The sequence below is a fragment of the Typopeltis vanoorti genome, chromosome 4 (assembly GCF_054136105.1).
Source record: "Typopeltis vanoorti isolate ZY-2024b chromosome 4, IOZ_Tvanoo_1.0, whole genome shotgun sequence".
Classification (NCBI taxonomy): Eukaryota; Metazoa; Arthropoda; class Arachnida; order Uropygi; family Thelyphonidae; genus Typopeltis; species Typopeltis vanoorti.
In genome coordinates, this window is record NC_143552.1 from 3,196,477 (window position 1) to 3,221,723 (window position 25,247).

General features: G+C 36.1%; 1 protein-coding gene across 1 annotated transcript in view; it reads right to left on the reverse strand.

Moving 5' to 3' along the window:
- The window catches only part of LOC150107076 (nitric oxide synthase, inducible-like), a 317,964-nt gene extending 308,527 nt beyond the window's left edge, over nt 1-9,437 (reverse strand). Inside the window, exons 1-2 of the mRNA XM_090391607.1 lie at nt 9,211-9,437; nt 5,432-5,573 (exon numbers count right to left, since the gene is read on the reverse strand). Coding sequence (XP_090247733.1) covers nt 5,432-5,573; nt 9,211-9,437 — 369 coding nt within the window. The remainder of the gene's footprint in view (nt 1-5,431; nt 5,574-9,210) is intronic.
- Between the last annotated feature and the right edge of the window lie 15,810 nt (nt 9,438-25,247).

The window sequence follows — 25,247 nt, forward strand, 5'->3', positions numbered from 1 at the left end:
CTTGATCAGGACAATATCCACCATCTTCAATAATTTTGGCTAACTTGAAAATGTTTGGCTGCTTCTTCATCTGCTGCTGCAACCTCGCCTGTAATCTTCACCTTATGAAATGCATTCCTTTTTAAAAACCCGGTTAACCATCTTTTGCTAACCGAAAATTCTTCATCAGCCTGGGAAGCGGACATAGAATGCTCTAATTGCTTCATCTGTTCATAAAACCGAAGAGCGTTTTATTTATAACTAAGATGAAAAACCAAACGGCTATTTTTTCTGGCGAAGTTAATGAAATTAAGCGGATAAAAATTATTTTTTTACAGCCAGTATGCGAAACTCTAAGATCGAAAATTACGATCTAAGAGTTTCATGCCGAAACCTATCGGCGAATCAAAGCATAAGTGACTGCCTGGTAGTACAACACCAAGGCAACTCGAAGCAAAGGTGGAGCAAGGTCCCTCACTATCCTTGATATTTTCTCATAATGTAAAAACAAACAGCTCCTAGGAGATGTAATACTGCTTTACATTATGAGGAGAGCTCACTACCCAGACCGGTTTCATCGTAGTTTCTTAGATCGTAGTTTTCGATCTTAGAGTTTCACATACTGGCTGTAAAATAATAAGGGATTTTTATCCCCTTAATTTAATTAACTTCGCCAGCAAAAATAGCCGTTTGGTTTTTCATCTTAGTTATAATATAATATACTATATGGGCACACCTTTCTGGCATTCGTATAGTGAAGTTCTTTTCACTTAAATGTTGATATCATCCAGGTCTACCTACTCACTGATGAGACCCCAATGAGAGTGGAAACCGGTGCGGGACAGATCTGGCTTTGAGATGCTTCACTTGGAGGTAGGTTTTTGCCTGTTCTGAGTGGGGCCACCACTGAGATTATGGCTCTGCTTGGTGGTGGGGTGAGTCTGCCACTGGGCAAAGCCAATGCTGAGAAGTTCTTCTCGGTGATAGTGTGAGCCTGTCACTGAGTGGAACAACGGTGAGTTGGGCGATCTTTCGGGATCGTCTTATTTTTAGAGCCCGCTTCATCTATACATAAGGGTGGAAACCAGTGCGGGGCGGATCTGGCTTTGAGAGGCTCCGCTTGGAGGTAGGTTTTTGCCAGTCTCTGAGTGGGGCCACCGCTGAGATTATGGCTCTGCTTGGTGGTGGGGTGAGCCTGCCACTGGGTAAAAACAATGCTGAGATTTTCTTTTCGGTGATAGGGTGAGCCTGTCACTGAGTGGAACAATGCTGAGTTGGGCGATCTTTCGGGATCGTCTTATTTTTAGAGCCCGCTTCACCTATACATAAGGTTGAAACCGCTCTGGATAGTGACCTCTCCTTATAATTTAAAGCAGTATTACATCTCCTAGGAGTTGTTTGTTTTTACATTATGAGAAAATATCAAGGATGGTGAGGGAGCTTGCTCTACCTTTGCTTCGAGTTGCCTTGGTGTTGTACTACCAGGCGGGCATTTACGCTTGGATTCCCCGATAGTTCTTCGGCATGAAACTCTTAGATCGTAGTTTTCGATCTTAGAGTTTCGCATACTGGCTGTGAAGTAATAAGGGATTTTTATCCCCTTAATGCGTTTTACTTAATTAAATAACCACTTATAGGAATTCTTATTTGAGTTAATTCTTCATTCCTAATTACGAGCGCTAGTTCCGTGTTTTCTAATAAAGCATCTCTTGAGTACTATGATAATTTGGCATTTAGTTTGCCAGAATTGAGATTTTCGTATTGCGACTTCATTCTTTTTGATTGCTCTTATAGTAGATTCACCTAAATTAAAATGTTTACCAATCGCCGTAGATCTCTCTCTCTCTCCTTTTGCAAAGCGATCTAAAATTGCAATTTTCATTTCCAAAGAACCTGCTTTTCCTTGGTGCTTTTTTTTCTCCATTGGGCCAAATTAAATCTTTAAAATAAAAATTAGTTCAAAGGCTTTCGATAATGAAAAGACAAACACCTACTCACATGCAAAATTAAACTTCACGGACACTCACTGTTTACACGTTACTCATCTTACTCCAGAGTGTGCTGCAACACGCTGTTCATTATGTATAACGGTACACAAGTTTTGAAGTTATGCACCGCATAACTTCAAATCCGCATAAAAAAGATACGCATAAAAAGAGACCCGAGTATATATAGTTTTAAATGGTCAGTAATTCATTATTCTGCTAATCAGACTTCAATCACACCTCTCACTCCCTGAATAATAACAAGAGCAAGCGTGAATTTCAAAAGCAGCATTCGCCCTTACCAGGGATTCAAAAGACTCATCGAGGGAGGACCCTACTCTGCAACTCTGTCTCCACCACTTATTCCACCAACTACAACTAACTGCAACTACACCAGCACCATCTACCGCCTACCACCAACACCACTAGCATTTTCACAGACAACCACAAAAATCCATGCCCACGGCGGAATTTGAACCCGCAGCTATTTGGATGGAGAGCGAATATGTTAACACTCGGCCATCCAAACAGGCAATTCATCAATAAAAATGTCAAGTATGTATAATATCATTTTGTGTAGTTAAAAAATACGTGTATGCTAATAGAAACGATAAAGGAAATAACTGTGGAGGTGGGACTTCTGTTAATTAGCAGTGAATGACAAACAATTCTAATGAGATCAATCCGAATAGCCATGTGGCATGTGATCCCCCCCCCCCTCTCGCCACACACCCACAAATATCTATGTTAGGAAAAATATTCTAACCCATACTTCGGCATAATGTATATTATGCTAAAGTATGGTTTCGATAAGCAGTTTGCCATGAAACACTAATACAGCATGAAGTTGGAATGAGCCTGTAACTATGTAATTTTTATGCTAGTATTGAAGGAGTTGAAGAAAATTCCTCGAAACATTTATATCGCAAACAATAGGATTTCGGATATTATTATGTGACACCTCTAGATAGCTCAAAGACTCATCGAGGGAAGGCATCTACGCTACAGCTTTTCGTCTCCAATACTCAATCCACCAACTACAACGAACCGCAATTACTTTCATCATCTACATCACCGCCATCTACCGCCGACACCACTACTAGCATTTTCACAGACAATCACAAATATCCATGCCCACGGTGGGATTCGAACCCACAGCCTTTTGGCTGGAGAGAGGATACGCTAACTACTCGGCCAACGAGTCCGCTATAAAGACTGACCGAGGAAGGCCATTACGTCTCTCGTACCAGTTGTCATACTTTTATTCACACTGAATGCATTTATTACTTTAACTGTTCCACTCTCCCACAGTTCAGTAAGAGAAAAACCCACGGCAGGATTCGATCTCGCATTCCTTTGGCTGGAGAGCGGATACGCTGAATACTCGGCCAACCAGGCCGGCACATATTCTTCAATTTTTATTAAAATAAAAATTAATTAATAAAATCCCCACAAACTATCGAAGAAATGATGAGCTAAAGTCTGCATTATATAGAAACACAAACAGATGTATAAAATCACGAATAACATTGTATTCATTGCAGTTGATAAATATTTGAATGAGTAGAAGAATGGGATTTGTTGCCAAAGAATCTTATTCTTATATCTTATTATTCGCTGCTATCAGCCTCTTTAGCCTTTAGAATCATAGTGATGAACTCCAGCTACTACAGTATTATTATTGCATGAGCTCCTCCGTGGGAGACCCAAACTATCCACACAGTAGCTCTCCAGTTAACAGACAAAGCACTCGCAACTATGGCAACACATTCAATTCATTCACCACTCTCGAAGCAAAAAAAAAAAAAAACCTATCCTCACACTCTTGAAAACCACATTCTTAGCAATAGTCAGAGATGGCTTCATGTCCTGTCCCTTCTAACTAAGTGTCGAAATATTTCTTTGCATTAATCCTATAAAACCCTTAAAGTAACTAATTTTTCTATCGTATTCCTCTCTCTTTTGGCTATCAATTAACTTTTGCAACTCACAGACATGCAACTCGCAGACTATGAGGACAGAAATCATCCTGTCCTTGGGTTGACGCCGTACATTCCCGTAAAAGAGAACTCACGGTTGCATCATCACACGGAAAGGAAGGATCCCACAGACTGCATGCCTATCTCCAAGTATTTGTAACTAATATCCGTAAACGGTTCATAATTATTATTATATTATTTTTAACTATAAAACTATATTTGCTGTAGCTCCTCAGAACTTTAAGCATTTAACCAATTTGTTTGCTCTCGTCCTGAATGATACTCATGTTACAGTGAGCGAAATTTATATGAGATAAATAAATTCTACTTTCCTTAACATATGCTAAACCGTTTTTAATATATCATCTGTTAATAATACACTAGATATGGAGTAACTTAGTTGCGTGAGCAGTCCTGTTCATCAAGTTAAATCAAAGTCGGCTTCAGAAATAAATATAAAAAAAATTCATGTATTGCGTTCATCAAAACGTGATAATGAACCAACAAACGCACAGGCATTTTTTATTCAGAGATTTGTAGGGTTGCGGCGGTGTTGGGATTGGAGTGATGCAACAATAAAGATAAATAAGCGCTCTCAGACTAACGTCGGTGTCTCCAGTTGCTATTATTATTTTTTTTTTTTTCTTTATGCGGTTCCCACTCACGAAGGGTTGTAAACCTATAGTACATTAGTACCGTTATTGGGCTAAGTGTTTTTTTTTTTTTTTTTTTTGTTTGTTTGTTTATATAGCGCTTATTTACTTTTTGCATAGTCGGAGAATCCTGTTCCAAAGACGAAACATGGAACTTTTTCAAGCCATCTCAGACCTCGAATAAACAGGCTGGTGGGCTCACACAGGACAATGAAATTTATTTCCTACCTAAAGATAATCACAAACATCCATGGCCATTCTGGGATTCTAATCCACCACCTGTTGTTTGGAGAAAGGATTACGATAATCATTCGACCAACAACCAACTACTGCTTTATTTGCTTTTGTACTACTACTATTTTATATATGCTTGTTAAAACTTATTTACGATCTTGAATTTATCAAGACCGTTTGTAGACATTTGCAATTATATCGATTGAAAACGAAATAGCTAAAATTTTAAATTCTGAAGACTTTTTCAGCAAAGTCAGTTAATAACTGACTTTGTTGAAGAACGAGTAAGTCTAAGCAAAACTAACTGAACTCTTTGAAAGTTGCAATATGAAAAATATATTTATTAAATCTTTTACATCTATAAATTATTTTTGTGTTTCTATTTAAAATGTGACATGCACGTATGCACACCAAGAAGAAGATAAAATTTTTGATCGACAAAATTTTTTTATTTATTATTTATTTATTTATTTATTTATTTTTCTCCCAAGAAACTTGGGACCTCGCATTCGTATCTTTACCGGGCTCTGCAAAAATATGGAGCTGGCTTTGGGATAAATAAAGGTTATTAAAATATCCGCATTCATGATCATAACCTTACCCTTGTAAATTCTGTTTTTGTTGGATCGCCGATTATGGACCCGTCTGGTAATATATAACCTGCGTAACTTATTAGCTGGGGATTCCAGATTCTGAAGTCCTCCCGGTCATTCTGACGAGCAGGAAAGACCGAAATCATTGACCTGAAAAGGAGTAATTTGTGATTATGCTGCGTAATAAAATCAGTTATGAACATATACCATAACTTGTGATAAGTAAAGTGTGAAAATGTGAATAGAAAAATATGTATATATTATATTGTTTCTCTCATTTCACACGCCACTTCATCCATAACACAAGAGTTTGTTTGATTCTTTACAAGAGGGGAGAGGAATGTGAAATTGTTGGTAAAAATATTTTTTAAAACCGGAACAATGGCTGCCGGTGAAAATTTTAAGTAAAAAAATTTTCCTAATCAGTAATGAATTTATTAATAAATAAATTTTCATATTAAAAATTGCTTTCTTAAAAACATTTCATCCTCACCACGAACAAATATCAATAATAAAAGTGTCGTATCTCACAGAAATAACGCGCGTAAGCATACTAAAGATACACTGCCGTTTTAACAGAAAAGGATGAGCGTGGGCAGTGTGGGAGTGACGTAACGTGCAATGACAAGCGCAAACGAATATCGGCATTAGATCGCAGTGCATTTGTTTCGTAATCTAAAGCGTTAATCGAACAATTCCAATTATTAACTATTCAATCAATGTCAAAACATAAGCTGTAACCTTTAACATGTATTGGATTTGTATAATGTTGTAAGCATTGTTATTATTTATAGACACAAACAAAATTTAAATTTTTCAATTTTTCCGTGGGGGTGCTGCAGTGTCGCAGTGCTTATGTACGAGCAGCCACTGAACGTGAAGATAAAAAGCAAAAAAGTGATGTTAAGTGGAAAAGATGATGGCGAAGGGGAGGAATTTCATTCAAAAGTGGCATTTTTTTAATGTGTATAACAATGTTTTCTTTGGACTCAGATTAGAAAAGAAAGAAAAGATTGCAGTCACATGTTTGTAATGTGAAATAAAAAACCGAAGGAGTGTGACCTGGACTTAAAAATAGCACAGGCGGAAATCATTTTAACTACTGTTTAGTAAAGAAAACTGAAATAAATTCTACAAACTTAAGGTCTCACATGTTATTCTCCATATGGATCGTGTTCGGAGACAAATATGTAGAATTATAACTGACCTATAAATCATAGTGCTCTTTCAGTCACTTATTAAATATATTTAAATATGTAATTATATACGAATACATGTAAAAGTCTGTCTCTAGAATCCCGTTTTTAGTCGAGGTTGCGTTCCCCTCACTGGCCATTCTGCATTTTTCACGAAGTTCCTTTATTTACTAATCAATATAAAATAGCCTCTGATTTAAGAATTAAAACTATTATGGGAATTGCATTAAGTGACAATAAATTGACAATAGACAGTGCATTTCTAAAAACATACCTGGAGATTATATTTAGGGCGGAACCACAATACTTAATGTTTTCTGTCTTCTTAAACCTGATAATTTAACTGAGACAGTATATGGATACATTATTTGAAAGACTTAAGAGGGAACCAAATAACACCATGAAATAGTAAGTTCCAAATGAATTAAAAACGATAAATTATAAAAGATTAAGCTAGAAAAGTTCGTTGAGGCATAATTTAAAACAGAAATGGATGAATAAATAAATAATAGTTTTAATCACTAAATCACAGGCCTAAGAAGAGTTGCAAACTCTAGGGTACTCCTAAACTAAATAAGCGTGCTATTTTATGTTGGAGAAAAAAAAAATTATACTACAACAGTCGCGATCCGAAGACATTGTTATAGAAATCTTGGCACAAGTGAACCATACTTTTAAGTGTGGTTCATTTATTCTAATATATATTTTTTTCTTTTTGACCACATTTTCTCAATCTTCAGGTTTTCTACTCCAACCTATTTTCCTTTCTCTCTCTCTCTTTTTATGATTATTATTATTTTTTTTTGTCGCTTCTCAATACTTCTAGCTATATTGTCCTCCTGCACAGAGATCAATGACGTTTACCACCCTTGCGTCTGCGAAATACTCGGAAATAAAACAGCTTTACTGCTACTGCCAACAAGTCATATCTCATAAAACATTGTGGTGAGAAAAAAAAATGCAAGTAATAAATAAGAAGGGAGAAAAAAGTAAAAAAAAAAAATCAATAGTAATGCGTTTGTTAATTTTATACGTTACATTAATATCAAAAGAAAATTTGTTGTACAGTTCAAAAATTCTATGATGATTTGTTGAAATCAATTTCATTTCTTATGTATGGGCTGAAATTTTTACCCATCGATAAGAAATGGGTTTTTATAAAACAGTATTCGATACTTTAGTTTGTCCACAAAGTTCCTCTATTTATTATATAATAGTAATAGTCAATATAATATAATATAATAGTGAGATTATTTGAGTATTCTTGGCTTAATAAGAAAGATGACTTAATTATCAGATAATTTATTTAAAGCAGTAATCTATAGTCGCTTAAATAACATGCAGAATATTCAATATATATATATATATATATATATATATATATATTCAATTTTTTATTAAACATTCGCTTACTAACTCTGTACTTATTAACTGTTAAGATCTGCATTAGATTATTTTACACAGATCTTAGATATATTAGTGTTTCGAAATAACTCCCGTTTGTTTTAATGCATGTAGTAGTTTGTATCCATCTAAAATAAAGTTTAATATTTTTCAAGTGAAGAAATGAAAGAGAACAAGCATAAGTTCCTAAAAATATAAAGAGTTTAAAGAAATGTCATGAATCCAAGACGATTGTGTAAAAATTCATGTATAGTTACCAACCTAATTCAACATTGTTGAATAATAAAAGAAAGTAATGTACGAGTAATAAAAACATATTAAAATCTCCAAAAGAAATAAGAAAATGAAAATAAGCAAATATACCGTAAAGTGAATTACATTTAAGTGAGTCAAATCTATACGTTTGATGGCAAATCTGTTCGCGTATTGGTTTGGGGATTATTCTGTATAAAGTTCAACCGGCTAATTCATAGGATTCGTGCCACTGGCATGTTAAACTTCAATAGCCGATAATAAGAATAACCTGATTCATAATGGTGGAGATTATATATATTCTTGTTATTATTATTCCTTCCCTCTTCTTTTACCTTGCGGTGTCGAGGGCGTTTTCTACATTTAACCACTGCCGTATCGAGGATAAGGTGATTAAACTGTGTTCTCCCTAGGCAAGAACCGCATGGGGCGCTCTAGTTGCTGGATACATCATGATAAGTTGACTACAGAGAACCGATTTCCTTCACTGTACATTTTTAAAAGAAAGCTATTATACAATACTATGAATGAGACCAAAGTTCAAGAACAGTAAAATGTATTACTATAAAATGTATTACAGAATGGGAAAGGAAAAGTTGGCACGAAAAAGCAGTTATCTGTTACTTAAATTAAGTTTTCATTGCCGAAATGAAGCTTATTAGCTCTTTATACTTAAGCAGTTATCTGTGTTCGATTTTCGTGAAATTACGAATTGAGTGAAGTTCAAACCCTTCATTAGCTGAATAAAAAAAAAGCATAGTAAAAGTTTTTTCATACAGTGACTAGAATGTAATCTGCAAAGCTGCTACCAGTTTAGTATCATGGAGGTTATTACAATTCGCAAGCATAAAACATTTTATTTCGCATGCACTTTTTTTTTTTTGAGCCATAGCTTTGCACAATTGATATAACATATATTGATTTGTATTACTTACTTTAAGTTTCCTCCATTTGTTGCCGATATCACGTGATGGCAAAGAGCTTTGAACATCTCCTCGGTACTGCGTACGTGTCGATAATCGTTCAGTTCTAATTTGGTCCATTGAATCCGACCAATGCAACGTGATGTGTTTCTCCATGCTAATTTGGCTCCGAAATGTAGTTCCTCAGTTGTCAAATGATAAGTGCCTTTGCTTTCTACCTCATCTTTGACTGTTTCCATCCTTCTAATCAAATCAGCTTTTTCTGGTCTGGAATGTAAAGTGAGAATGATTACGTTCGTGATTGATTCAACAGCACATGTTTATCGGGATTAGTAAGTAATACTGGGGAAATATTGTAAAGAAATAAACTGAGAGGAAATCAGCCCCCCTCCCCCCCAAAAAAAATTTAAATCCACTTATTTATTGATTAAGTTCCTTAAGAGGCCCAATTCCTCTTTATAGAACGCGTGAAATTTAGGAAAACAATTATCTAAAGCAGGGTTTCTCAAACTGTGTTCCGCGAAAAGTTCTGGAATTTGTCATTTTAGTTTTCTAAGCATTTTTCATGAAGAAATATTTTATAGTGGAAATATTCTGAGGAGAATAATATTCGTGAATATGTCGAAAAGCTCAGACCCAGAACGCCTAATAACATCTGTGTATCGTCAATTTTCGCACATTGAAACTTTTCAACATTTGGGAAAGGGAATACCGCTGTATATGACGGGTCATAAAAATTGACTACAAGCGGATTATAACAATGGGTGTCATATCCTCTGTTCTCAAAACTGAAGGAAATGACATCTGTGTAGCAAATGTCAGTGACCAAGCAGCATATTTTTAAACATGGAAATATTCATGAATTATCATTAATTTTCACACATCGAAATCTTTCAACAATCGGGAAAGAGAATACCGCCGTTTATGACCGATCATAAAAATTGCCTGCAAGCCGATTAAAACAATGGGCGGCGTGTTCTCAAAACTGAACGAAATAACATCTGCGTTGCAAATGTCACTGACCAATCAGCAAGGAAGTATAAAGAAAATTTTTCCACTGAAATTGAAGATCAAGGTAGTCTGTATCGGGTTCTCAAATCTATTACTACTGAATACTTTCTTCGCAAGTTCGTATTGCAGTGTGTAAGTGCTTATTCTGAAACCGAGTGCCGTGATTTTTTTAAAAGTAATAGGAATACAGATTTAAAATTCTAATATGAATAAGAGACAAGGCACTTTATTTAATTTTGGCATTAAGAAATCTCTTATTGAAGGTGTTTGTGACGGAACAGATAGTGAGTCATCCACCTCAAGCCTACAAAGATCTCCAGGATGTACAAAAGGAGGGGAAAACTGCCAGCACACAGGAGAAAAAGTCTGCATTCACTCGTAAGTACTTATAGTATAAATTGTTGGTGATCAGAATAGGATATGTCAATGAAAATCAGCACAAATTAATTTAACGATGGTTTAATTGATTTTCAATTAATTATTAATTAATAATTAATTACCAATTATTAATTAATAATAAAAATCAGCTAAATTACCGATTAATTATTAATTAATACACTACAAAATAACCAAGGTGTTCCGTGAAAATTTCAGGATTTGTGAAGTGTTCCGTCGTAAAAAAAGTTTGAGAAACCCTGCACTAAAGCATAATAAAGACACGCATAAAGTGTGTTGCATTTCTTAGCCGCATGAATTCTCTGACCAACCTGCATGTTACGCGTTACGAGATTCTGCTGGTGCAGAAAAGCCTTGCTGCCGACGTAAGAGATTGACAAACCCACATTTAGTTAAAAAGCAATTCGAAATTCCTGTTGTTGGAATCGAACCAAGATCTTTTCAAACGAAGCGTATTTGTCGCTACAGACAGGAAATGTACGTGCTCATAATTAACGCATATTTTCTGATATTCGATTATATTTCACATCGTCTCTCACACACACACGTGTATCTTTTGAGATGCGACTTGAACTGTAACTTGCTGCGATTGTGCAGAGACTTTGAATGAACTGATCGTGAGTTTAGCAGGCACACTGGGTTGTGGAAGACTCGATGTTCCAAACCCACGTGACAGCTAAAATAAACGAGTCTGAGGCCATGTCTGTCCCTAGATGTACAGTCAGATCGAGTCATATATATATATATATATATATATATCTTTCGTGAACTAAAATTTTTCTAGTTATAAATTTTAATTGGTGAAAATTTATTTCGGACTTATTTAATTATACTCCGTTTTTTATGAGGGCACCCCATTTAATATATATAATATATGCCTTCTACGATTCCCCTTGGTTTGAAAGACTTGGGTTCGACTCTCTCCCCTAGGACGCGAAGAACCTTTATTAGGGTTTTTCTATCGAATATGAGTTAGCCTGTCTCCTATGGATGTGGCAGAGTCATTTTTTCCCCCTGAAACTCCAGTTTTTCATTCCACAAAACAGGCAAACCGGCGCTAAGAATACACGCAATATACAGAATTATGACACTACAGGAATAAGGATTAACCATCGTAATCCGTTGGATTTGGTTTCGAACTTCTGCATGATACGGTGTGGATGCATAAAACAAGGAAGAATATAATTGATGCAACGGATTTACTCGAAAATGAGATAAAATGGTTATTGGATCATCAAAATAGGAAGCAAATTCGCCACAGCTGTTTGCTTATCACGATAAGCTTATCCTGGACTGTTCAGTGATGATCGGCAAACAAATACACAATAAAACAAAAACAGTTTATTATAAAACTTGCCATAGTGAAGAATGTTTACAAACCACTAATGATTTGTTATGAAAGAAGGTGTGCACAAATATATGAAATATTTCATTTGGTGCTGAGTACTCGCAAATAAAGTGTAGATTATGACGAACAGTCATAATCTACACTTATGACTGTTTATATATATATATATATATATATATATATATATATATATATATATATATATATATATATATATATATATATATATATATATATTGCTGTAATTAGGATTGACTCGAGATGTATACATTTAAAAAATTAAACTTTAACTGACTAGAACCCGAGAAAGTATAACAAAAACCTTTAATAAATCACGACAGGTTTCATCGGTGTTCCGACTTCTTCAGGTGAGTAAGAAATAACATAAGACTTATAAAAATAATGGACTTTCCAGCTTAATAAAAAGAAGCAGAATAGTATCAGTCATATTTGAATAGGTGACCGCGTGCTACTGTTGGCATGAGTAGAATGCGTGTGACAGCTAATTTTAGAGCACCAGTATTGGATTACTGAGCTATGGGAATCAGGCAAATTGTAGCTTAGATTGTTGATCAACTGTGAAGGGTCCAGAACTATTTCTTTTGATTCTATAATTCGTCTTTCAAATTCATCCTTGCATTTTTATAAATTAGTTGTGCCGTCCCAATCAACTTGGTGTGGCCGTTCTTCGAGGTTAGAGTTTGCGGAGAAGAGAACATGACTGGAAAGGGCGCTCGCTCGTGTTCTACTGTAGGAGATGTCACGTCTATGTTCCTCAAGACGAGGTGAAACAGATTTATCTGTCTGGCCAAAATAAGGTCGACCATAGTCGCACATAACTTTATAAACACCAGGAAATTGCAGTTGGTTGTGTTTTGGTCGACTCAGAAAAGAACGAAGTTTTGGCAGAGTAGTATAGTCGGTCTTTACGTTGAATTTCTTCATAATCCTAGGTAGGTTTGAGACGCGCAAGCCTTGCTAACATGTATTTTTTATTTTCTCTGAATAAATCACTGAAGATTTAGTATTGAACAATGCATCTCCATGGTTATACAAATGACTGGTATCCATGATATTGATATACGATTATATGTTTTGAATAACAATTTATCATTGACCAATATTAAAATATATTTATAGTTTTTATGAAAACGGGAAAAAATTGACATTTTCATTAAAACGACGGGACGGCCGGAAAATATGAAAATATCGGTACTGTCCCTTCAAAACGGTACGTATGGTCAGCCTACCTTAGAACCCGGGAGATCAAATCTTCACACAATAATCCAGTTGTGGTCTTATCAAAGCCTTATAAAGAGGCAAAATGACTTCCTTATTCTTCCATGTCAAGGTTCGCTTCAACATCACAATTATCTTCTGGGGTGTATGTTCAAAGATCACTTTTGTGATCTTTGAACTTCAAATTCCTATCCACCAATACACCAAGATCCCTTGTCTCTTCAGTTTTTTGTAGCATAACCCCACTAATATAATATGCTGCTGGAAATCTAATCACGACAAAGTGCATAACTTTACACTTACTAACATTAAACCGATAGCCATTTTCGTTTGCCCAAATTTCCAGCCTATTCAAATTATTTTGTAAGTGCTGAATATCAGTAGCATCCCTGATTGCCCTACCCATCTTCGCATCTTCGGCAAACAATTGCACATCTGACGTTAGATCCTGCCTGATGTCATCAATGTATAGATTGGACAATAATGGCCCAAGGACTGAACTCTGAGATACATCACTGATCATCTTAAATCTGGCAGATTCACACCCACTGCATACCACTTTTTGATATCTAATTTTCTACCATTTCCTAATTCAAGTCAAGAGTTTATATTCCAATCCCATTTTCTCAATTTTATGCAACAGCCTTTTGTGTGGTATCCAATTAAATGCCTTAGAAAAATCAAACATTATAATAGTGTATCAATTCCATTTATCCAAATCGGCCGCAACATTGTTATAAAATATGAGCAAATTGCTAAAACATGACCTTCTTTTAGTAAACACATGCTGCTCCTTGCAGAGTACAGCTTGCTTATTTACCCATTTTTGTATGCGAGGTCTTACTAACTTCTCTAAAATCTTCACTACTACACCAGAGATACTGATAGATCGGTAGTTAGACACGTCAGTTTTTGTACCACCCTTGAACAATGGAACTAATTCCTTCCATTCCTGTGGTATCACTCCTGAGCTGAGACAAGTTATACAATTCGGCTGAACTTTCCTTTAGCAAACGGGCTGATATTCCATCTCTTCCTATACACAAATTCTTATCCAGGTTATGCAACAGCTCTTCAAACTCATTTTCATGAACCTCTATCTTCCTACAATGTAACAGTAGCACTGTGCACCAGGTTACATACTTTTCTGGCCCGAGCTTTATTATATTTCATAATTTTTCTCAGTCTTTTTATCACGATATTCTTTCCACATCACTTTCTTCTAGTGGATCTCTTGCCTAAAGCGGTTGCACATCCGTTTCACTCCCAACCTATTTATTCTTCGAACACTAAGGATACATTCAGATACCGACTCATTTAAGCACTTTTTCAAAGATTCCCATGCATTGCTGGCATTTTCTAATTCAGTAACTGATACCATGGGACCAAAGATAGTATTCTTATTCTCCTAAGTTGATCATAATTTCCAGCTTTGTAGTTCAGCATGTAACCTGTTATAATCGGAACATTAACACAATTATATACTTCCCAAGAAAGCACAGCATGATCACCGTCACTAACTGGTCGTAAAATAGCCATATTCTTGACAGAGACTTCTGATGCTATAAACAAATCCAACACTTTTTTATCTCGAGTTCCTTCTGATGCCTGAGAAAGTTGTTTCGCAACAATTCAGTAAATTCTTCTTCCATGAGATTTGTCTTCTACCCAATCAATGTTTGGAAAATTAAAGTCATCCATAACGATCACTTGTTTTGTACCCATAAGGCTAAATTGGCGATGCATTTCATGGTTCCCTGCAGCTGAGCTGCCAGGCCTGTAGAACACCCCACCATATATTTCATTCTGTTAACCTTCATTTCACACTAGATACTCAAGCTCACTGCTACATGGGACATTGTTACAATCATTGTGTTCTTCTGTTTCTACCTTAATTGGACTTAAGTCATCTGATATCATTTGTCATTCCTAAAATAGTATATCCATTGCACTCGATCCCAGTTACCATATCTAATTCTGATAGCCAGGTTTAACTGCCAACAATCTCAGGCCACATCATATTCAATAAAGCAACGAACTTAACCCCTTTGTTTCTGATACTCCTGGCCTTTGTGTACAGACATAATAAATTACCATCTAGCCCACTCTTAGAATTAGATATGAAACCTAACACTTTGTTTTCTCTCCCGAAACATACTCAAAAGGTCCGAACCCAAAGCATATTTTTCCACCACTTCGCCACATACACAACCATGTTCTAAGACATTTATATCTTTATCTTCTTTGCATACCATAACTTTCACACATTTTTTGCATTCCTCTCTTGATGATCTAGTTTCCCCGACTCTCTTTATTAGGTCTCATACCAAGAAGTAATTTCTCCAGGCTCCAGCTGCCAAATGAATTCAAGTGCAGGCCATCCCTCTTACAAGTCTTTTCTGCCATCAAATTCATTCCACACATCTAAAAACTCGCATCCATATCTTCTACACAGCCTGCGCCTAAAATCATTTGCTATCATCGCCCTCCTAAATTCGGTACTGTCGTATCTGGATAGCAATCCTAAAATTTTTATTCTCTCACATTTCTTTCTAGCTTCTTCCAACGAATGTTTCATAACTTCTCTCATACTATATTTATCATTACTTAAATTATTAGTACCAAATAGATCTATTTGCAATCCAACTAGGGAAAGGGCATAAAGCCAGGATGTTTGACACATGATTAAGAGTTCCTTGGTAAGCTCATAATGCGAGCGGAAACCATGGTTCAAAATATTATTCGATTTTTAATAGTAATGAATATAATATTTGAAATTATAAGTTAAATATTCAAGAATTTCAGGATGAGATCATTTAAACTCCCAATAAAATAATTACGTGAAATCTTCGCAGTTTCTGACTTGTTAGAAGTACACAATTGTCAAAAGTTTACGTCAAAGGTAAAGTAATATGGAAAGTGTCGGTCAATTTGGAATTAAAGTTTAAGTGTTTGTTGCCTATTTCGCATGAAAAAAACAAAATAAAAAAACATGAATATTTATTAATCCTCTAATGTTGTTTCATCCCTTAAACACATCATTTCTATGTATTGAGGTATGAGTTGAAAATGCTCACAATTAAAAAATTAAACTGGATAGCAGTAACAACTTAATTAAAACAGTGCTATCATAGTATAGTATATATATATATATATATATATATATATATTAAGGGGGATTCGCTCCTCCCCCTGACGCCTACGGCGCCCATTCCTCTCCCCCCCCCCCCGAGTTCCGGACTGGTAGGCCGGTTCTCTCCTTGAATTCTGATGACTCAAATTTTAAAGACTCGAAAAGGAGTCGGCGCCCAACCCCCCGAGTTCCGGACTGGTAGGACGGTTCTTCTTGAATTCTGATGACTCGAATTTTGAAGACTCGACACTCAGGGTAGTCCCTGAGTTTCAAAACGTTTCAAATAACTTGACAAAAAACGTGACACAAAAACGTTACAAAAAAGGCTTATAATTTTATATTATAGAGTAGATATATATATATATATATTTTTTTTTTTTTAAGTTGGTACATCTGTCATAACCATCCGAGTGAAATTGCAAGTCATTTTATCAAGTAGTTTGTTTTATACAGCTGTCTGAAGCAAAAGCGTTGTCTGTATCCCTTGAAATGGATAAAATTGAGTATCATGCGGTTATAAAATTCTTTGTAAAAGAAGGTTTAACGCCAAACGAAATTCAATCGAAGTTCATAAAAGTTTACGGGCACTATTCTCTTCGTTTTCGACAATTAAGAAATGGGCTGCCGAGTTTAAACGTGACTGACCAGACTTGAAGATGATCCACGTGAAGGAAGTCCAAAAATAGTAACAAAACCAGAAATCATTGATCAAGTGCTCGATATGGTATTGGATGACCGGCGAGTCTAAGTGCGTGAAATTCCTGAGACTATAGGCATTTCAAAAGAACGTGTAGGATATATTTTGCATGAAGAATTGCAAATGAAAAAGCTCTGCGCAAGATGAGTGCCGTGCTTGCTCATAGCAGATTAAAATCGCACTCTTCTGAAAATCTCTGAACAGTGCTTGGAGCGTTTTAACAAGAATAAAACTAATATTGGCGTCGATTTATTACTATGGATGAGACTTGGATTCACCATTACACACCAGAATCCAAACAGCAGTCAAAACAGTGGACAGAAGCCGGTTGTTCAGCGCCAAAGAAGACAAAGTCGATTCCGTCATCAGGAAAGGTCATGGCATCGGTGTTTTGGTATGGTAAAGGCATTTTGTTTATTAATTATCTCGAAAACTGTAAAACAATAAATGGGGAATATTATTCCGATCTTTGAACCGGACTACACGAAATACTTCGTGAGAAAAAACCCAGTTTGCATAAGAAAAAATCATCTTTCATGGAGAATGCACCTGCCCATAAAAGTGTTTTGTCAATATATATAATATATATATAAGTTGTGAAACTGAGATAAACTACATTCCAGCACACTGAATTTGAAACACTAAAACGAAATACAAAAATCAACTTGAGAAATTAGATTTTCTTGTCAAGTTTTGAATGTCTTGGAAGCGCCCACGATGCAGTTGGTTAAAACGTTCCATTTTTATATTTAATGTTAAGAGGGATGATACTATATGAAAGAGATGATAACTCATTCATCGAGAAAGTGGGCTACGACCTGACCGATCGAGAAATAAGTATTTCTCCTCCTCTTTGTGTGTGTATATATAACATTACAGGCGTTGCTCAATAGAATGCTCCTCTCTCTGGGTAATACTAGCGAATACAATGCAATAACATGTGGGTGCACAGGATGTCAAAATTTTACAGGATGATTTGGATAGTTTGGAGGACTGGGCTAGGAAAAACGGATGTCAAATTAATGTGGCAAAATATAAGGTTATGCACTTTGGGGTGAAAAGAATAGCAGCAGTATATGGCATTGGTGGAACCGTACTCCAGGAGATCGATGAGGCCAGGGATTTGGGAGTGTTGGTGGATAGGGAATTGAAGTTTAGGGGGCACATTGCAAAAGTGGCTAAAACAGCTCATCAAATCACTTGGCTTCTGAAAAATACTTTAACATGCAGAGACAAACAAGTTGTTGTTCCTCTGTATCGAGCCTTGATAAGACCCTATCTGGACTACTGTGCCCAGTTATGGGCACCAGGGTTTCTTCGTGATGGGGAGGAAGTGGAGAGGATTCAGAGACGAGTGACCAAGATGATAGAAGGTCTGTGGAATGAACCTTATGAGAATAGGTTGAAGATTTGTGAGTTGCAGAGATTGGACGATAGGCGAAGGAGGGGTGATATGATTGAGACATTCAAATTACTGAAGGGTTTCTATAAGATTGATCCAGGAGATATTTTTGAAAATATGATTGGTGGTGGGAGGATTAGGGCCATGCATGGAAGCTGGGCAAGAGCGTGGTTGACAAGGGAGTTAGAGCTAGGTTTTTTACTTGGAGAGTGGTGAATGAGTGGAATAAGCTTTCAGAGTCTGTTGTGGGTGCTACGACCGTGAATGAGTTCAAGGCAAGGTATGATAGATACTATTTGAATGTCGAATAGTTGTTCTTGACATGATGTTAGGGCCTCCCTCGATGAGTGTGTCGACTCCTTGGAGTTGCCCGGAACAATAATAACAATAATAATAATAATAATAATAACATTGTTCAGATAAAGGAGAACCGAAAGTCGTCGTCTCTTTATCAGAATAACAAAGTTATTCTGATAAAGAGACAACGGTTCTACGTGTCACAGTCTGGGTGAGTTTTTGATCAAATCACGAAAACACATCGTCTTCTTATAAAGTACTAGAGGTTGTTCACTTTCTGAATCTGCAACCGAGGATCAAAAATTCTTTTGCACTGGACACAAGTAAGTCCACACACGATCACGATACATTTTTCTGCTATTCTTCGTCGAGCTGCTTGCTAAACAAACTCCCGTTGAAAATTTTGATGAGCAGTTTACGAAATTTGTTCTCTGAAATTCTTTACGAATTCTAGTTCTGGGAATTTGTTGTGGTTACTGAATTCTTCGTACAGTGCAGAAGTCGCATTCATAGGCCTCGCGATATTAGTTAATTCAAGTTATGTGCTAACGGTAGGTGTGTTGTACATGCAGTAATGATATTTTGTAAATCAAATGGATAAAGAATGATGCTAGAAATGAGAATTATCTTCACAGCGTATTGGCTTCACGTTGTGGATCTCGGTGTCATTTCTACACGTCTATCCGCTCATGAACCTCTGTTTCATTATTTTTTTAATTCATATCATACACGAGACTGTACAAAAAGTGGAATACGTCATCGTAGTCTATGGGCAAACGAGAGAAAAAAAAGAAAATGTTTTTTCTTTAAACGACTGGTGGCTGTTTAGGGAACACTGAGTGAAGAAAGTCAAGTTATTTCAGAACGAAGATAAAATCATGAAAGATTAGGTAAAGAAGTTAGTTAATCTGAAGGCTTAATACGGACTTAAAGAAAAGTAGAAGAATGATAAAGTAGTTCAGCAAAGACTTCTCATGAAAATTCCTTATAGGAAAAGCACAATGCAGAAATAAAACGGCTATTAGAAATTGACTGAGGTGAGTTTGTGAGAGAAGGGTCATCAATTAACTTGAATGTCCTCTTCTAATCAGCATCAAACATTCTTAGGGGAAGATTTAAGTGCACAACGTGAGAATAATGTTACGAGATTGAGCAAATCAGAGATTTATATTGTTCCTGCAACTGCATATCTGAGATGCAATGTCTTGAGTGGAAAAAAAGCAAAGGTTTATTGGAAGTGGAAGATAATATGACTGACATATGCTTGTGCACGAAAAGGCAAGAGGTGCAAGTTAGACCAGTACGAGAACTTTGATTATCTGTAGATTTGGATCTTATCAAAAAAAGTAAGGAGAGGTGAAATGTGATCTTTCTTATGATGCTAGGAAAGCGTGAAAGAAGACAGACTGTTGTTCTGGTTGCATTTAAGTTGCCTACTCGTACATGACCCCCCCCCCACCACACACATACTTCAGTGTGGTAACAAAGGGATGAATGTAACTTATATTCAGCCACATATTCTATGACTTCTTTTAAAATATCGGTCATGGAAGATGTAGCAGTTTGGAATGTTTGAGCTTTGCAATAACGTTTATTAACCGAAGAAGAGGAATAAGTGTACTGTCATCGGCATAACTTTGGATAGAATGTGAGGTTAATAAGAGAAGTTATGTGTAGAAAGGAAATAGTGAAAAAACAATGACGAGCCGTCGAGTTCTCTGGTATTCGTAGGGAAATCCGTAGAGGAAGCCATTCGTCATAACACACAGTGCATGATCAGAGAGGAAATTGGCTACCGAACTGCAAAAGCAGGATCAAAACCTTCCATGGGCTGTGTCCTGAAGCGGATATGTTAGCTACATGCGATCTGCTTTGGATTGAGAATGGGTGAATCTTTATTGGTGGGAATCCAGGAAGATGAGAATTTGATTATCTACGACAGCCTTCATCATTTTTATGATATTGAGCTGACAGCGTTTTTACTGTCAACATTTTTTTCGGGGGGGGGGCGGTTACTTCCATGCTGTAAGGTAAATTCGAGATGGTAATACAGGACAGGAATTAGTTTTGGAACGCAAATTATGAGCATAACTGGGAAGTTAATGCTATAAGAAGTGGCAGACACTTTGGTATCCAAACTACTTAAGATTCTTCTTTGTTTTCCGATGAAAGACCATGCATTGATCTTTGGTACGCATGCATTGTAATGTTCTTGGTATAGCAGAAGGTTATTTTCTTGGCTTGCTTACGCAAGAGCTGAAGGAAAAGAACGATGGCAAAATGTCACTTTCACAGTGGATTAATGTCTCGATGGCACTGTCTGAATGTGAAAGGTGTGGATACGTCGACTGGCAGAGGTTATGCACAATGGCCTTTAAGATAGGATCAGCAGCTGGTTGCTGCTTGGCCATGCGGTAAATTTTTCTGTATTTGGTCGTTTATAAACCATTTTTTTTAAGTCTTATAATAATCGTTATATTCCAGTATGTTCGGAAACACAGTTTATGAGTGCCGTTCTTCAACGTACAGATTGTACAGTTTCTTTTCACAAAATTTGTTTTTGTGATTGATTCGCCACTTACTCCTCTACTAATGTGTTTGATGTTGCATTTATCATGCGTTTAGTCTGGGATTGAAAACCAATGAGCACGACTGCACATAATTTAATATTGCATTAAGAGATGAATACACAGAGAGAGAGAGAAAGAGAGAGAGAGATCACATCAAGAAATTTAAGATGAGAATTATTTATACATCGATAACACAGGCCTGCGATGGAAAAGTTGTCTGATAAGTAATAATCGATTCTTATAGATTTTTAAGCGCTAAGTTCAGAAAAAATATTTTTAAAAAATTCTATCACCCACCAATTTTACCGAATTTCTAATTTTATCGTTTTTATTAGTAGCATTTGGATTTAAATTCAGCTCATTGATATTTGTTTTCGTTCTGCTTTATTTACAGCTAATTAGTTATATGAGTGCTTTTTTGAATGCCTTTTTATGGGAAATAAAGAAATTTCCACGAAACTTCTCATTCTTAAGATAGGAGAGGGATGGAAAAATGCAGATAAAAGTGCAGGTGGCTACTTTGAATCTGATTCACCGAGATAACGGATGAGTTTCCTGTTGTCATAGACACTTACATTTTCTTGTGTGATTCTTTAGTTGAATTTTATTCGTTGACTAGTCTACTAACGTTATCATATTTCTGAAAGGTGGCATATTTTCTAAGTTAGTATGAAGATTTAATTTAATGTGTTTGCGGTTTTTTTAATGTTTTTATACTATCGCGTAATAGTGTTGATATCATTCTTTAAAATTAGTTTAACTGTGCTTTAAATGGTGTTTGTAATGACTTCAATAGGTTGCAAAAATTCACCTAACAAAAAGGATACACAAAATACTGGTGCTTTTTTGTGCGAGTGGGACAGCCGAGATCGAGAGTAACACTGGATCAAGAAGGAATGGCCAGAAAGAGTCACATTAGAACCTGGAAGTAAAAAAGGTGTTACACGCAACTTTGGTTGCTCGGGAAAAAATCCTTTTATCCCCGCTTCGCATAAAGTTGGGATTGATGAAGCAATTTGTCAATGCTTTGTGGAAAGAAAGAGAGTGTTTTAAATGCATCTGGGCAAAATTTCCCGGATTATTTACAGCAAAATTGAAAGAAGGTATTTTTATCGGTCCGGACATCAGGAAACATGAAGGATAAACTGTTTGAATAAAAAATGGCATCTGTTGAAAATGAAGCGTGGAAAGCTTTGAAAGAGGTGGCGACCAAATTTTTAGGAAATCACAAGAATCCCAACTATAAAATGATTATGGAAGACATGCTACAGAAATTCAAGGATTTGGGATTCTCCATTAGCTTAAAAGTGCACTTTTTCAACTCTCATTTAGACTACTTTCCTGAGAATCTGGGAACTGTCAGCGAAGAGCAAGGAGTGCTATTCCACCAAGATATCTAGGAGAGGGAAAGAAGGTATCAGGGCAGGTGGAATGTCAACATTTTGTCGGACTATTGCTAAATGCTGCATAGAGAACACCCGGGAAAAGAATTTCACAGAAAAAGTTGAAAAAGCAGCTTTGAAGGAAAAAGAAAAAAACACTAACGAAATATAAAGTATGTACTAAACATTAATCTTTAATTACTTTAATTGCTTTTTTCCCAATACCTTCATTCCAAAAATGTCTAGGGAAATTTTAAATACTGTTATTTTACTTAATATAATACGTTTTAAAGCTATTTTACTGTAATATTGAGATCGATTTTGTGAAAAATCCTTACGTGATAGAGAAAAATGGAAGAGATGTTTGAAATTAGCGGTCAAACATAAATCAGAAACAGTCAATAGTTTCCGACAACTTTTCATGACTCGAATTTTGCAGGCCTGTGTGATCGATGCTCTTAATTACATATAATCATTAGTCATAAAAATGAAAAATACCTTTTGCGAGAAAGGTAATATTCCTCTAGAAATTCTCGGGCTTGCTTTATCACCACTTCTTTCGGTTTTGGGGGCGCAGGAAGGAGGATTCCCGACTGTCCAGCCATTAAAGATCCAGCACAATAGGATTTCTCGCAAGTGATAGGCTGTAAAAACAGAATAATTTGTTATTTCAGAAAAATATAAAATATCCTTTTTATGAAAATCTTTAGTGTACATTAAAAAATACGAATCTAAGTCTTTGCCACCATTTCTTTGACGTACTTTAGTGAACAAGCATTTCAGAATATACCAATTATAAGTCCTTGTATTTTTTATGTGAATCGCACCGACAAAATTTTGTCATTAGTAATGGGTAAGGCGGATGGTTTAAGGTTGGAACCAACCAAGATTACGCCCTAGCTCCAAACATGGAATGATTTTTGAGGCTATTTCAATTCTCCAATAAATTCATATCGTATCACTTAAAAACAAACATCCGTACCTAGAGTGGGATTCGAACCTGCTGCGTTACCCACTCGACAAACGAAACCAACATGGCCAGTTTGGAAGGATAAAAACGAACTGTTGAGCGATTTTTGAGGTTCAAGACTGTCGCTTTCATCGACAGCTACCTGAAAAAAGGTCTACTTGTAAAATGTTTGTCACTCTAGAACAGTGGTTCCCAAACTTATTCGATTCTCGGCGCTCTTGCTGAATCCAGGTTTTCCCAAGGCGCACTATGTCAAATTCTAACAAGTACACTTTGCGAAATAACGAATATTTTTTTTTAATTAAAGGGTTAGGTAAAAATAAATAAAACACATATTTAAGATCACAAAAAAAGTAATTGAACAAATTCAACTAATTATCATTAGTGGGATGGATGAGCCTGTTGATCACCGCACATTTTCTCAGATCTTGGAATCAGGACACAGCCACCCTCATTTCCTTTTACACATTGATTTTCGCGCGATATATTATCACAGCGACTGCCAAACATCCAGCTTCGCACAAATAAGAAGTCGCAAATGAAATTAAAATTATCTGAGTCTTTCACTCAGAAGGGGATATTCATCTTTTACTGATATCCAAAATTCAGTTAATTCCATGTTGCTAAATTTTGTTTTCAACGTATTGTCGCAAGACAACTCAATAAGACTCTCTTCTTCTGCAGCAGTAAATTCAGATGGAGCACTGGCATTAAACGGATCTTGGATCCATGCAAATGTATCGATATTATCATTTTGAAAATAGTTCTCAACCCAGGTGATAAGCTGTGATGAGTGCTCTTCAAAAATGGATTTCATACCTCGAGAGAAATCAACTCAATTGAAGGTCAAAAACTTGCAAGGGGAAGCATTCTTTGCCTCCACCTTCATTCTTTTTTCTTTTCCATAATTTTAGTTTTTTTTATAAAAGTTGAAAATTTCTCAATCGACTTTAAAAAGGTGTATGTTGCATCCCTGCAGGGAGAGATTCAGAGCATTCATCGTTTCAAAAATATCACATAAGTATGCTAGTTTTACCAAACAATCTTCAATCACAAAATTTTCGGTAAACTTGTGGTCTTCCTCTTTAAGAAAAATATAAATTTCCGGTTGCAGTTCAAACGTAGAAGACAAAACATTACCACGAGAGAGCCATCGCGAAGTACAACAAAGACGTGTGCTTGGATCCCGTATCCTCACATAGTTTTTTGATAAACCTTGCCTTCAATGGCCGAGTTTTTATAAAGTTTTCTACATTCACTATTCTAAGATCTGGTTCAATGTAGGACTCAGATATTTTGACGCGAGTGCTTTCCTGTGAATAACGCAATGGGTCCACAGTGCATCAGGGGCTTTGCTTCGAATAAGTGCCTGCAATCCTCCATGACAGTTGGACATAGAACGAGCACCATCAGTACAGACACCAACTCACTTAGTCCATTTCAAATTATTTTTGGATATAAAAGTATAAAGGATCTCGAACAAGTCTTGAGCCTTAGCACCAGCAGCGATACTTTTACAAAAGAGAAGAGCTTCTACAATGTCATTACCATCTATAAACCGTACATAGAAAATCAAGTTAGAATCATTATTATTATCTGTGGCC